The sequence below is a fragment of the Falco cherrug genome, chromosome 7, assembly GCF_023634085.1.
Source record: "Falco cherrug isolate bFalChe1 chromosome 7, bFalChe1.pri, whole genome shotgun sequence".
NCBI classification, from domain to species: Eukaryota; Metazoa; Chordata; class Aves; order Falconiformes; family Falconidae; genus Falco; species Falco cherrug.
Window position 1 is genome coordinate 49,609,531 of NC_073703.1, and position 13,505 is coordinate 49,623,035.

At 41.2% G+C, this 13,505-nt stretch overlaps 2 protein-coding genes across 4 annotated transcripts; one reads left to right on the forward strand and one right to left on the reverse strand.

Annotated features, from left to right (window-relative positions):
• Positions 1-2,767: 2,767 nt before the first annotated feature.
• On the reverse strand, positions 2,768-8,601 carry LRRC57 (leucine rich repeat containing 57). Of its 2 annotated transcripts, none has more exons than XM_055717227.1 (6): positions 8,463-8,601; positions 7,586-7,763; positions 6,139-6,274; positions 4,846-5,114; positions 4,296-4,481; positions 2,768-3,700 (listed from the first exon to the last, which is right to left on the reverse strand). In XM_055717227.1, exons 2-6 carry the CDS (start codon positions 7,667-7,669, stop codon positions 3,659-3,661), a joined length of 717 nt encoding a protein of 238 aa, XP_055573202.1. In that variant the 5' UTR covers positions 7,670-7,763; positions 8,463-8,601; the 3' UTR covers positions 2,768-3,658. The 2 variants fall into 2 exon arrangements, with proteins under 2 accessions (XP_055573202.1, XP_014136883.1); XM_014281408.3 differs by lacking the exon at positions 8,463-8,601 and adding an exon at positions 8,131-8,412.
• On the forward strand, positions 8,517-13,355 carry HAUS2 (HAUS augmin like complex subunit 2). Of its 2 annotated transcripts, none has more exons than XM_055717224.1 (6): positions 8,517-8,862; positions 9,418-9,522; positions 10,863-10,932; positions 11,760-11,892; positions 12,554-12,662; positions 12,800-13,355. In XM_055717224.1, the coding sequence occupies exons 1-6, from the start codon at positions 8,602-8,604 to the stop codon at positions 12,941-12,943; spliced, it is 822 nt and encodes a 273-aa protein (XP_055573199.1). In that variant the 5' UTR covers positions 8,517-8,601; the 3' UTR covers positions 12,944-13,355. The 2 variants fall into 2 exon arrangements, with proteins under 2 accessions (XP_055573199.1, XP_055573200.1); XM_055717225.1 differs by having other exon boundaries at positions 8,585-8,862; positions 9,418-9,510.
• The last annotated feature ends 150 nt before the right edge of the window (positions 13,356-13,505 follow it).

The following is a 13,505-nucleotide window of genomic DNA, read 5'->3' on the forward strand; positions in this document are numbered from 1 at the left end:
CGTGGGGCTTGGTTGTTGGCCAAGGTTAAAACACAAGTGTTTATGCTTGGTTTCCTGTCCTTGAAAAACTTGGCAGAACTAGTTGCTGCTCTGCAACTAAAAAGTTTCCCTTCTATTTTTATTTCACAGAAATCCTAATGTTAACAAAGGAATGGGTGTGGTTGGAAAGACAGGATTTTTTTTAAAAAAAAGAGGAATATTTTTTTAAAACTCTAGTTTTCATCCCTGCATAATCAACATCACCTAACTTCAAACTATGGAATGTGTCCATCTCTTCTTTGAAAGGCCGTTATTTGACATGGGACTATAGTTCAGGTTGATAAAGGAACTAAGTAAAATAACAAACTTTCCAGTCAAATATTGGTAACGAGATGCCTAGCAAATACCTAGATATTAAATCACTAGATTTCACCTACTGCTATTACAATCTCACTTCCAGGGCAATTTAAATTGTATTTTTTCTGATACTAGAATGTTGGATTCCCAGAATGCTCCTGGGGGCAGCTTGTGTTGACTTCCAGCAGTTTTGAGCTGCAAGAGAGAACAACATACCTGGGAACGGCCTGGAAGTACTTCTCATGTAGTATATTCTTACCCATAACTGGGCGGAAAAAAACTGGGGACAGCCTGTATATGTAACTATTCTGAGCTTGCAGCACGTCCCGTGGGTATGCTTAAATGACGATAATTGGTAAAATCAAATTAGCCTATTCTTTGATAAAAGATTAATTAAGCCTTTTATTCAGGGGTAGCTATAGCATGAACTGCAGCACATGCTGCTTGTGCAGCCACTTGCAGAACCTTCCTCTGTGAAGGCTATACGGTGAAACAATTTGCTGTTTACACAGTGCTGTGACTTGCAGTTGCTAATTCACCTTTGCTGCATTTGGGAACAGCAATGCACTATCTAAATGTTGAATAGATGCATAAAAAGTTTTACCCCAACGAAAAATTGAAAAGCCAGTGATACAGAACTGAAATAAAATACATTAATGGTTTATGTTGTTAACTAGGGTCGCATTTTCTACCTCAGTCATTCCAAAACAAAAAAGCTTCTAGTGTAATTGTGTATGGAAATAAAATCGTTTTCTAGTCGCCTGTTGTAGAGTGAGGGTGATGAGAAGGGAAAACTGAGAAACTCCCAATATGAAACTACTAACAGATTACATGCAGTGCTGAAATGTACAGAACAGTGTTCTACTAAGTGACTCAGTCACGGTTATTTATTGCTGTGGTCTAAAACATGTGAGGGTATTGGCCAGCTTTTTTTCTTGAAACAGAAATAGTCTTTCTCTGTTCTGGTACAAATTTGGTTAATCCAGGACTGACTCAGCACCATTCAGTATTTTGCATGTTTTCTCCCTTTTGCTTTACAAAATTTTTGATAGCTGTCATAACTTCAAGGTAGGAAAGACTAACAATAAGTAATTGAAAGGTTTCTAAGTGTACTAGCGATCATATAAGAGAAATGTTGACTTTCTCGAATAATTCCAAAAGCAGTGAGAATTTTTTTATAGCTATGCTAACTACGTAATTTTTAAATGTTCTGATCTACCATCTCTTCTTACACATCCTTGCTGAATAGACAAAAGAATCCTGATAAACAAATGTTAAATGAGAGAAGCAGCATGTCTGAGCAGATACTTCCAGTTAAAAAAAAAACAACCAAAACCAACAAAAATCCACCACAGCACAACATTGCCAAGTGCATACATATTGATGACAGACCATGCCCTTCGTAGTCCAGGTTGGTGAATGCAAAGGGGGACTCTGTTAACGGAGGGGCTTTGTTCTCTGGGTGTCTCGCACATGGCAAATCTTTAGGAAAAACAGCTAATACTTCAAATGGGCTTTAGGTACCAAATGGAAGGACCTGAAATTTAAAACAAGTCTGAGGCTTTAAACTATTCACGGCTGGATTTGCACATCAGAATCTGTGAAGTCTGTTAGTATGAAGCTGAATAAATTTCTAAGTATACTGGGCCTTGTATTATGGTAACATAGGATGTGTTCTTAAATCAGTTCTCTAGTTGTCTTGCAAAACAAAGTAGCCTTGTAGGCATTGTCTGCAGTCAGCTACTTCTTAGAGGAAGTTAGTAGTTCTTCCATAAAGTAACACCTAGAATAGGGGTTCTAACGTAAAACTAGTTCCCTGTTTAATGATGGATCACATCCATCCTTTGAATAAGGAGTTGATGTTCCCTAAAAAACTTTTGTAATAGTTATCACTATGTAAGCACTGAAATAAGACAGCAATGGGGTCAGGAAACTAGATACCTCTTCTGAGCATCTTAAAAAAGAATCACTTATCACTAATCTCATTATAGTTGTTACGTTGAGGGAAAAGATGGGCACAGGGGTCACTTCATTCTTCTTAACTGCAGATGGCATAAGAAGTTGAATACATTTAATGATTACAGCAGCAACTTTAAGTGGTTTGCTGTCCTTTCTTCTAACGTAGGAAAGCTTAAGTCTAGAACAGTAATTAACGTAAGAGTTTTATTAGGAATAGATGTCCATGCTTATCTTGCCAAAAAGTGTACTTAGTACAGCTCCTACTTCACTGTTTTTGAGTGTGCAGTACATACCAATAAAATTGCTACCAAGATGTTGACACATTCATATCCTCTGCATTCCCAAAGCAGTTGAAGTATAGCTGTTAACAACAACGGATGGAACCAAGTACGTTAAGTAACAGCTTTCAGTGACGGCTTAGTACTACTTGTTGAAGTGAAAACAGCAGCAGTTACACCAAATAAACTGGAACTGATTTTTTGAAAATTATTTACTAAAATAAGTACATTTCCATTTTCAGTATAAGTTACACAATTGCATACATTTTTAGCTCTTTCTAGGTGCTTTTGGTAATAAGGCAGTAGCAGCAGGTTGATGACTAGAACTTTCAGCATTGTTCTGTACACAAGGATTCAGTGCAAGGATTTTCCAGCAGTATACATTTTTACTGAAAAATTTACATTTTTACATTGAAGATGAACCTCGTCTTTTATTTGATACAGCTCAAGCAGAAGTGGACTGTAGTGCAATTTTTGCTTATGGGAAAAGAAAGCCTGTACAGTGAAATATGAATGAATGATGCCCAAACCACGGTTTGTTTACCAGAAGCAGTTAATAAAACACTTAGCCACAACTATTTGTGCTTCATAAACACCTTATACAGGTTATAAACTAAAACCTCATCTGTAAAAGTTCTCTGTAGAATAGTGCTTACTGCAAGACAAACAATGTTTCACATCTGCTTTGGTGGTAGAACTTCCATGTGTTATCATGGAAGAGTGTTTCCAGAAGAAATAATCCTCTTGCACATCAACAGCCAGCTTCCTGACAAAAGAGAACTAGCAACTTTGAAATGCTCATTCCCTTTTGCTGTGAAGGAACAAGCCCTGAAAAAGGAGAGCAAGTATTGTGTTAAAAGCTATAGCGGCTCAAAATTCAAAAACTGGACCCTGGGCAGGTTCATCAGTTCAATACCCATGTTCTCTAGTTCAAGTTGGTTCGACATGGCTTTAACAGACCATATCAGACTACTAAGGGAGGAGTGCTCTGATGATCTCCTTCATCAGTCATGGTTTAAGTCAGTGAAGCAGGTACTTCAGTCACTAACTCTTCTTACTGGGAATACACAGGGTCAGAATAATGATCATGCAAACTTCTTCTTTGTAGCTGTAAATCGTTCCATGTACTAAAAAAACCAAAAAAAGGTAAGATTCAGAAATTAATACAAGATTCATTACTATTGAAAGCAGCTAAGCTTCTGCTCTCAGACTCAAAAGCACTCTGCATATTTTCATTTCCCAGATATAACCATTACAGCTGTACACTGAAAATTTCAAACAAAAAAAGTCCAACCCCCAAATTTTCTGCCATTTGCTGTAAGTCAGATTCATGTTTGAGAAAGAAAGTCCTTACAGTGCTCAACAGTCAAATCTCAAGTGTTAAGGATGAACTAACGTTAAACAGTTAAGAATGCTGCATAATAGGAAGCATCCATTAATTTTTATCTGATCAAAGTGAAGACACACACTTGTTATCATTAGCTACCCTTCAAAAGATGCTGATGAAAGAACACTGATCCTGAATCCTATGAAAAAGTTAATCTTTGAAGAACTCTTGAAATTCTTCTCAGATGTTAGTTACAAATCCAGGAACAGTGACAACAGCGATAGACTGATCATGCTTTTATTCACTAGCATAAATACTTAGTATTCTGAGGAGGTACTGGGTTATGACGTCACCAGAAGCTTCTTTAAAAAAAAAATAAAAAAAAATACACAAACCTTGTCATAACCTTCCAGTTCTCTGAGTTTCTTGATTTCAAAAAGGTTGCCTTCTACTGCAAGCAGTGAGATCTGGGAATCACTGAGGATACTTTGAGGAAGCATACTGAGTTCTAGACAGTTTTCTTCTAAACGCAAGACTTTGAGGCGTGGACAGTGGGAGATCCGCACTGAGATCTGGGAAATCTGGTAGAAATTAAAAAACAAAATAATGGGATTAAAAATTTAGTGATCCATGATTACTTGCAGTTGTTTCAGACTAATATTTTCTTCCATCATGAGAGGCGAACTACATGTCTTTATCAGATTCCTACTGAAGAACTGTTCAACCAGTTTTCTGTATGACTAAATTGAGGATTTGTTAGTCAAATCAGGCAGTTGGATGTATCACTACATAAATTCTAGTTATGACCCTTCATTTATGTTACGTTTGGGAGATGGCTTTTAGCTACGAAGTTTTGATGGTCTCAGCTTACGTCCTGTGAATGTACTAAGTCCAAGATAAACCATGTCTTAAATCTACATGCCCATAATATGTCAGTTACCGGACCTGATTCTGATTCAGATTGAGTTCGATAGCCTGCAAATCTCCCACAGTGTCGGGCACATTTTGAATCTGATTTTTGGAAAGATCTACCACATCCAGGTGGCGAAGACCACAGAGTTGCACAGGCACAGCCCGAAGCTGGTTTCCAGAAAGGCCCAGGGTTTTGAGAGCCGAAAGTTGTCCAAACGCAGCTGGTAGCTGCCTCAAGTGATTGCCATTCAAGTGTAGTGTTTCCAGTTTTTTCAGTTTACATAGCTCCTCAGGTAAAGCAGCTAGAAATAAATGACATAACAAAGAGATGACCTAAACAAAGAGCAGTAAACATTCATACCCATTTAATTCAAATAAGCTTCTGCATGGTAAACTGTGCCATATTACAGTAATTTCTCACAGGATTCCTCCCCATTTTCCAATGAAGGCACAGAACCCTGCACAGAAACTTAAGCCCACTGACAACACATGCTTTTTAACCATCTTTCACAAGTATCTTAAAAATCGTATGCAGATAAGACAAACCTTCAAATCACAGGCTGAAAACACTACCCTCAGAGGATTTTAGCCTATCAGTTACGCTCCTTATTAACCACTTTGCCAATGTATTCTATGACATTTGAGGTACCACACAGTTCACAGCTTCAGGTCTACTGCAGCGCTTTAAAGGCATTACTCAACACACTCAAAAGTAAGTTCTCAGACAAAGCTTATCATATCATACCAGCATATAAGCCTCACCAGATAAGCTCTGCTGGCATTTATTCACCCCTCATGCTACCTACACACATGTATAACCTGTAGCACTCCTGACTTGCACTACAGAGTCAAAGAGGTTTGCAAATTACTTTTCTTTTTCCAAAAAGGCAGATAATACATTCCACAAAAAAAAAAGTTAAGTTCCTTAACCTCATCCTAACTTTTCCATGAAGTCTGACGTTCAACAGAAACTAACAACCATTGAATGGCTAGCACCAGTTTCTACAGATCATTTTCACTACCTGTTCTCTGTGCAAGTACTAAACCACCTGACATTGTTAAACCTTCAGATCAGACAAGTCATAGTGCAGAAGCATTATGGTTTTAAGTACTTACATGTCATTGTAAAACTGATAATACAACTAAGCTGGCAACTAGTTTTGAAGAATTTATGGGACTGTAAGTGAATTCCAAAGATTTCAGTTCAGGCAACTAAATTCCCTATTTACATCCCGTGAGAGTTAAATTGTTAAATTTAGTTTCTCTGATCAAAAAAGTCAGGTTATTATTTTAAAAATCTGTGGAGGTATTAATTAGCAGGCATACTCAGTTTGTTGTTGTTTAGAACAAGGCTCTTCAAAAAGGAAAATTTTCCAATGAGTGGTGGCAAGAGCTCTATTTTGTTGTTTGACAAGTCTATTGTCCTTAAGTTGCTTGTTAGCTTCTGCAGATCCTCAGGAAACTACGGGGGAGAAGAAAGATACAGCATTTAAATAGTTGTATTTAGTATTAATTAATTTTAAATACACTTATTATAAATATAAATAAAAAATATTAAATACTTCAAATGTTCAAGTTACACACCTTAGAATTTTAATTGAAATTTGTATCACTATTATATAGTCATATGTATCACAATGTCCAATCACCGCAGTGTGCAACTAAGTTGGCAAATTTACTTAATACATATTTTTATAAATATTTATTCATCTGAAGAAGGGAAAAGGGATACAAACTAGACAGTCCTAACATCTAGGAAGAACAGTTTTTAACCTAAAGAATTTAAATTAAAAAGGGAGAAGGAAGCACACCAAGACACAAGCTCATTTATGTTTTAGTCCTCTTGTATGTTTCTCTTAAACTTGCCTATAATTTAAAAATATTCTACAGCTAGTTAACACATCTAGATTTTGGCAGATCAGGACTGGCAAATTTTTGTCTTACTTTCTAAATAATGATGTAAGGCATTTTTCTTATTCTTATTTACATCCTGTACTACTTTAATCTGCACTTGGCACTGAGCTAAAAAAAAGAAAGAAAAACCTGACAATCGCACCAGCGAATCTCAGGCAACAGTGGTTTTGATTCTCCTTTGGTTTGGCACAAGAAAAGCAAAGTCAGAAGGTAGGATAGTGGAAGAAGACACTTTAGGAAAGTCTTGGAAAAAATACTGCAGTGTAGAGTTATTTTGGCTATGCTCTGAATTGTTACTCGACTTCTGGCCCCAGGACATTGTGTGTTTTTCTGCAGTTCAGTCAAAGACACGACAATTTCTGACTTAATAAACTTCAGGATGCTTACAGCCCAGTGAACAACCTGCACAGACTATTCATATGACTACGATTAAATACAGCGTAAATATCTAGATGTGACAGATTGTGGAGTGTCTTTCTAGGTAACAATACGGTTATAAAATTTACATTTGTTCCCTCAAATTTATTTTAAAAAATATTTTTATTATTTTATTAATATATTTATTTATTATTTTAAAAAGCAAAACATCATAACTAGTACTTCTTGAACACACATGCATTCTAAAAGCATAAGCTCATAAGCATACAGGTGCCCTGACAGGTAAATCCTCAATCAGAAGCAAGTGCAAGGAAAAATCTGCTCTATGAAAAGGAAAAAAACCTTCTTGAAATAGTATTATCCATCACTATTTATGAGAAATACATGCATGCAATGCACTATGACACTGAGGTGGGAAACTTCTCTCCAGAAGCACCAGTCAGGCACACAAACAGCCACATTTCCCCTGTGGTTACATTACCTCTGTAAGTCCCTTTCCTGTTAGCTGAAACACGCCGGTTTTCTGTGCTGTCTCCAGGTGGGCTTTTAATGCACTATTGCCCATCCTAACAGTTCTCTGCAGGCGTAGAGAGTTTGAGTGACAGTCTCTGCCAGTTTCTCTCAGTTATTCTGCACTAGAGAACTGCAATCCAAAGTCTCTGTGATAAAGCAAATGTAAAATGACTTTTTACATACACCATCTTCAATGCTACATGTATTTCAACATGCTGAACCGTTCCACTGCTGCGTTTTCATGTCCCTCTAACTAAACCCTTGAACTTAAAAGATTTATCTAGTTTAAGGTGCCTTAATGAAGGCAGCTTGAATACTGAAATGATGCGACAAATAGAGTTAAGACTAAGCGGAAGACCTGCACGCTTTCCGCATTTTGCCTCTTGCAGGGCCCAGCGGCGCAAGGCGATCCTCCGCGGAGGCTGGCCGTGGTTGTGATGGCATCCACCAGCACCCACCCGCTGTCACTGCCAGGGGGTTATTTGCTTTTTTGGAAACATCTGTTCCACTTACGGACTTGGCTCCTCTGCGGCGACTCTAACGACACCCACGTCGCGCAGCCCCAGCGGGGTCTAATCCCCAGCACCGGCTCAGCCGCGCCCCAGGCCGAAGGAGCCGCGCCAGGGTTGCAGCCGGGCGGTGGGCGCAGAGCCCAGCGCGGCCGGGACCGGCTGCCCAAGGGAGGAGGCGCCCCGCGCCGCGACGGCTGGGAGCGGCTCAGCGGGGCCCTCGGCAAGCGGCGCAGCCAGCAACGGCCGCCGCGGGCCCCGGGCCCCCGCCTCGGTCTCGCCCCGACTGCCCCGGCCCCCGCCCGGCGCCGCCGCCCCCCCCGCGGCCCAACCCACCTGCACCGGCGCCCACACTCCGCGGCGGCGCAGCCCCCCGCGCTCCGCCCCCGCCCTTCGAGCACCGACGCTCCGACCGCACTTAGGGGCTGCCCCGGAACCGGACGCCGGTCGCTCCCCCTGGCCCGTCACACCCAACATGGCGGCCACCCGCATATGGCGGCGGCCGCACTCCGCCAGGGCCTCCGAGAGGCTGGGCACGGCCGAGCACCGCCCCCTCGGCTCGGCGGCCGTGGCGGCGGGCCCCGTGCAGGGGACGCCCCGGGGGGCGCCGGAGTGGATGCTGTGGCGAGGCATGCCGAGCGACGCGGCTGCCGCCTGCCGCCCCTGGAAAGGCGAGAACCCCACGGCGGCGGCCGCCCTGCTGGCGCGGTGCCTGGCGGCGGGCGTCGTGAGCCAGGTAACGGCCCGGGGGGCTGGAGCGGTTGCGAAGGCCGGGGGCGGCGGGTGAAGTCGCGAGGGTCGGAGGAGCCGCGGCTGAGGCGCTGCAGGGCGGCCCCCGCTCCCGCCCGTGCCCGGCGCCCCCCGGCGCGGCCTGCGGGCCCGCACACCTGGCTGCGCGCCGGGGCTGCGTGGCTGGGGGTGCCGCCGCGGTACCGGTGCCGGGCCGCGCTGCGGGTGGGTAAGTGTGTGCGCGTTAACTTGAAAGGGAGAGAAATCTTTCCCGCTGCGGTGGGGCTGTCAGGCTTTTGGGCGGCGCTCCCGAGCGGCCGTGGCCCCGCCTGGCGCTGCGGCGGGAGGGGCTTTGTTTACCCCTGGCCCATTTTTCTCCACATGCCTGTTCGTTTTCCCCAGGCGGTACGTGTATTCTATCAGTTGATCAGGTGAAACTTGCTGTCTGGCGTAGTGTGAGAAATTAACAGTAACTTTAGACTATTAAAAGCCAATCTTGAGAATTTGCCTGGTACGTCCTGGCTGCTGACTGTGTTTTTTCCCCGTTGTTTTCCTTTCACAGGAGACATTGGATTTAACCTGTAGAAAAACCCCTTGCTTCGTGAAATTATCAGAGATGGAAAAAATGGCAGACATTCAAGCTGAAATCAATGAGGTACAGCCAGAGGTACACTGTTGTCAGTGCACACTCAACGCTTCAATACTTAGAGATAATACATGGCACCGATGATGTATCGGACTGCCATGTACTATTGTTTCATGTTTTGGGTTTTTTTCACAGTTTAGTGGTTTAACTGTGGTTGGCACTTTTCCTCCCTGGTGGACTGAGTTGTCATAAAAATACCCCAGAATTATGTAACAAAAGTTTTTGGTGTAACTGGAAAGAGGCAGCAGCCTGCATCTGTGACTGAAGTGTTACCTGAAGTCTTCTGAGGAAACTGAAGAACAAATAAGAATTGGTAGTTGACTTGAATTCGCGAAGACGAGTTTGTTTATAGACAGTGTAACCATCTTGTTGGCTAGCAAGGGGTAACCTCAGTCTTTTCCTACTGACTGAATTGGCTATTGGCTTGTATTTTGTGATAATGTGTTCTGAGGATTTGCTGGCTGGTACAAAAACTTGTGCTTATTAAGTTGTGCAGTGTGGGCTTCAGCAGTTACAAAGGCTTACTGCAAAGCAGTGTTAAAAATTCATCATTTGCTTTTTTGGAGGATGTGTTAAACAGCTGCCATCATCCTGTATTGATGGGCAGAAGGAATGAGCAGTTTTGAGGTCCCAGTAAGGTGGCTACTCAGTCTCCCTTGCTGAAGGATTTCACATACGAAGTACTCTGACAGATGTTCAATATGCTATGAGTGAAGCAGGTTTACTTTTGTCCTTTCCTCACTGATCAAGAAAAGCAACGCAACAGTTCTCTGTGTGTCCTGAGAGACTTGATACGTGATCCTCTTCTGTATTTTCCTCAGTCTTCTCTTGTCTAGCCAAAAGTACCACAAATTCTTTCAGCCACAAGAAGGTATCTGCTGCTCTTGTGCTGATTTATAATTGGAAAGACTTAAAGGTAGGAGTTTCACCTGAAAGTGCTTTTCCTACAGTTAAAACAACCCAATGCACCATAAACCAATCTTTGCCAGAAGGAGGAAGTTTGAGGCTGTGAAAAGTTTTAGTAGAACATAGACTATGAAACTGCTTTGTAGGAGATGTAAGTTTCTGTGTTTTATGAATTAGTTGCAGGATCTGTCTTTTCCATCACAAATTCCCATTAAATCACCAAATTGGTTTTTGGTTTTTTTAACAGTCTTTTCTTATCGACCAAAAAAGCCTCACCAAATAATAAAACCCTCCAGAGAGCATGGTAACATGCTTTCATGCAAATGCTCCCTCTCCTTCACACGCGTGTTGTCCCCCATGCTTCCGCTTTCTCCCTTTCTACTTCCTCCCCCACGCCTAAAAAGTCAACAGTATCTGGATAAATGCATTTTCATTTGATGTTACTATTGTTGTAGAAGAAACTGAAAATTGAAATTCTGCAGTTGGAGAAGGAGACAGCAGACATTGCTCACCATTTTTACTTAGGTAAGTGCAGTTGCTCCTTAGAAAAACCAAGAGTGTTAAGTGACTTCATCAGCATATTAAGGTTTTATCTGACTGTGTGACACTTCCAGAAGTTATTGCAGCTGTCTCCGCTGAACAGCTTGTTAGAGATGGCAGGTGTTTTATTAGCCCCTAAGAAATGTTTCCATACTATCTGAACTTGCATCCTCTGCTGTCTGAATAGCAGCTCTGTGGGTAACTCATTCGCCACAAAAGGGGGGTGTGTGTGGTCAGTTTCCCAGGGTCAGTGCAGCATCAGGAGTTCAGAGATCATCAGTAACCTGACTTGCTTCCCTTGCCCTGTGTGCTAGTTTGCTGCTTTTCCATGAACTTGATGTTTTTTTGCTGCATCTGTATGCCCCTAAAATCTCTTGGGTTTTTATTGTAGTATTGTAGGAGCAATGTATTAATTTCTTTATTATTTGGCACTTTTCCAACTATGATTTGACGGATGCTTGAAAACATTCTAGCTTGCTACTGCTGTGTTAGGCTAGTGAAGTATATTGTAATGCTTTAGTGTCATAGTATAGTTTTAAGAAGTTGGTTTCATCTCAAAGACAGTTAAAACTATAGATAATGTAAAACAATCAACAAAGCTGTATCTTTAAAAAGTAGTTATTATGACTTTGAGGTGCATGCTGATATTAAGTTCTATATAATCCCAACAAAAATAATTCTGATTAATGTTCTTTCTCAAATGTAACCTGTCCAGTGCAATAGATCAGATGACTTCTCAGTCTTTCTCCAGAAGAAATTTTGCTCTTGTTTTAGCAGGACAATGAGTTCAACTTTGCAATTTTATTTTACAGGCAAAAAATGTGAGATTTTGCAAGATATGAACAGACACTTGGAAGCCGTACTGAAGAACAAGAAATGTCTTAGGAAGAGGCTGATAAAGCCCAAATGTCAAGACAGCCTGCCTATTGAGGCTACTTTCCACAAGTAGGCACATAGAAAATAATAGTTCTTTGTTTGCATGAGTTCAAATTAAATTTGAACTAATAGGCATAAGAATTGCATGCTTGCATTCACTTTTCCATTTATAGGAATTGTAGTAAAAGGTAGCACAACCTCAGCTAAAAGTTAGTAATTAATTGCTAAATTCTTAGAAAGGTGGTGATACATATTTTCATGAATAATTGCTTAGGTTATTGGTCTTGTATTCTGAAGATTACAGAACAATTTGTGATGTGTTGCTTTGAATAGGTGTCTTGATTGCTTGATTCGTTATGCTTCTGCATAGGTAGGAATTCTTACTTAAGCATTTGCCATCTTCCTTCCACTGTCACTTGCTCAGAATAAGTGTGTCAATGATTCCCAGGCATGCATAGTACAAGTTTGAAAAATATAATCCTTCTTATTGTCTAAAAATCTAGTCCAGTTACTGAAGAAATGCATATTAACTTCTGTAATTCCTGCCCTACTTGTTGCCGAGAGTCATAAAAGTGTAATTGCAGAGAAATTATTAGATGGTTAGGAACCTGTATAAAACTAGAGGACTAAGACCACCCGCGGGGGGGGGGGGGGGGGGCAAACAAGAGCTTGGAAGTATTGAATCCTTGTTTTGCACAACTTTTGAGTAGGGTGCTCATTCTTATTACAGATACATAGTAGAGTTGTTGGCTGAGGCTGTGACTTTCATTGAGAAGCTTGAAAGCCATTTGCAGGCTTTAAGAAGCATCCCTCGGATACCGAACATCATGAGGGATATGGTGAGTAGCAGAAGACCTGAGCCTTCTGTCTCCTCCAGCATTAAGAATTCAATGCTGTTTGGTTGTATAGGTTGTTTTTATGTCCTGCTAGATTGACAGAATGTATAGAGATGAACTCTAGCTCTTTTCTGCTTCAGGACACTGCCTGGACAAAAACAGAGCTGCTCGTGATGGAGTTAGAGGAGCTGACAAAGCAAATACTGAAATGGAGAGAACTGCAAAAAGAAGTATATTCTGCCAGCATCTGCAATACTGCTGAATTGGACTTTGGCTTATCTTGAACCTGACAAAAAATTTTCATTAGATGGGATGGCTTTTCAAAGAACTACCTCCTTACAGTCTGTGAAACCCACAACAAATTTGTGCTTTAATCCAACAGGGCCTTTGTAGGTAGCTATATTTCTGTTCTTCTGTAACAGTTCTTCAATGACTTTTTTGGGGGGGAAAAAAAAGAGGGGGGGGGGGCAATGAACAGTAGCTCATAGGAAGGCAGACTACCGAGAAGACTGTGGTGGAGTTCCTTTTTTAAATAGTTGGACAGTACTCCCTTGGAGGCTATTTCTTCAATGGAAATTTGTTTTGATATTTCTTATGCATTTGCTATAGTGTCTATATTAGTTTTTATAAATGTCTTGATGATACACTGTATTTTGTATGTCACTGTAAAACTTCAGTGAAAGCACTAGATTTCAAGAGCTGTTTCTTGCTTTTTGTTTTAAGATCCTATAATTAAAAGAACAGTGCAAAGTCTTAGGTCACTGCTTATGCTTCCATAGGAGTTCCAACCAAGAAACCAAACTAGTTTTAAGTTAGTTTTTATGGCTATGATGTGGTTTTGTGGGA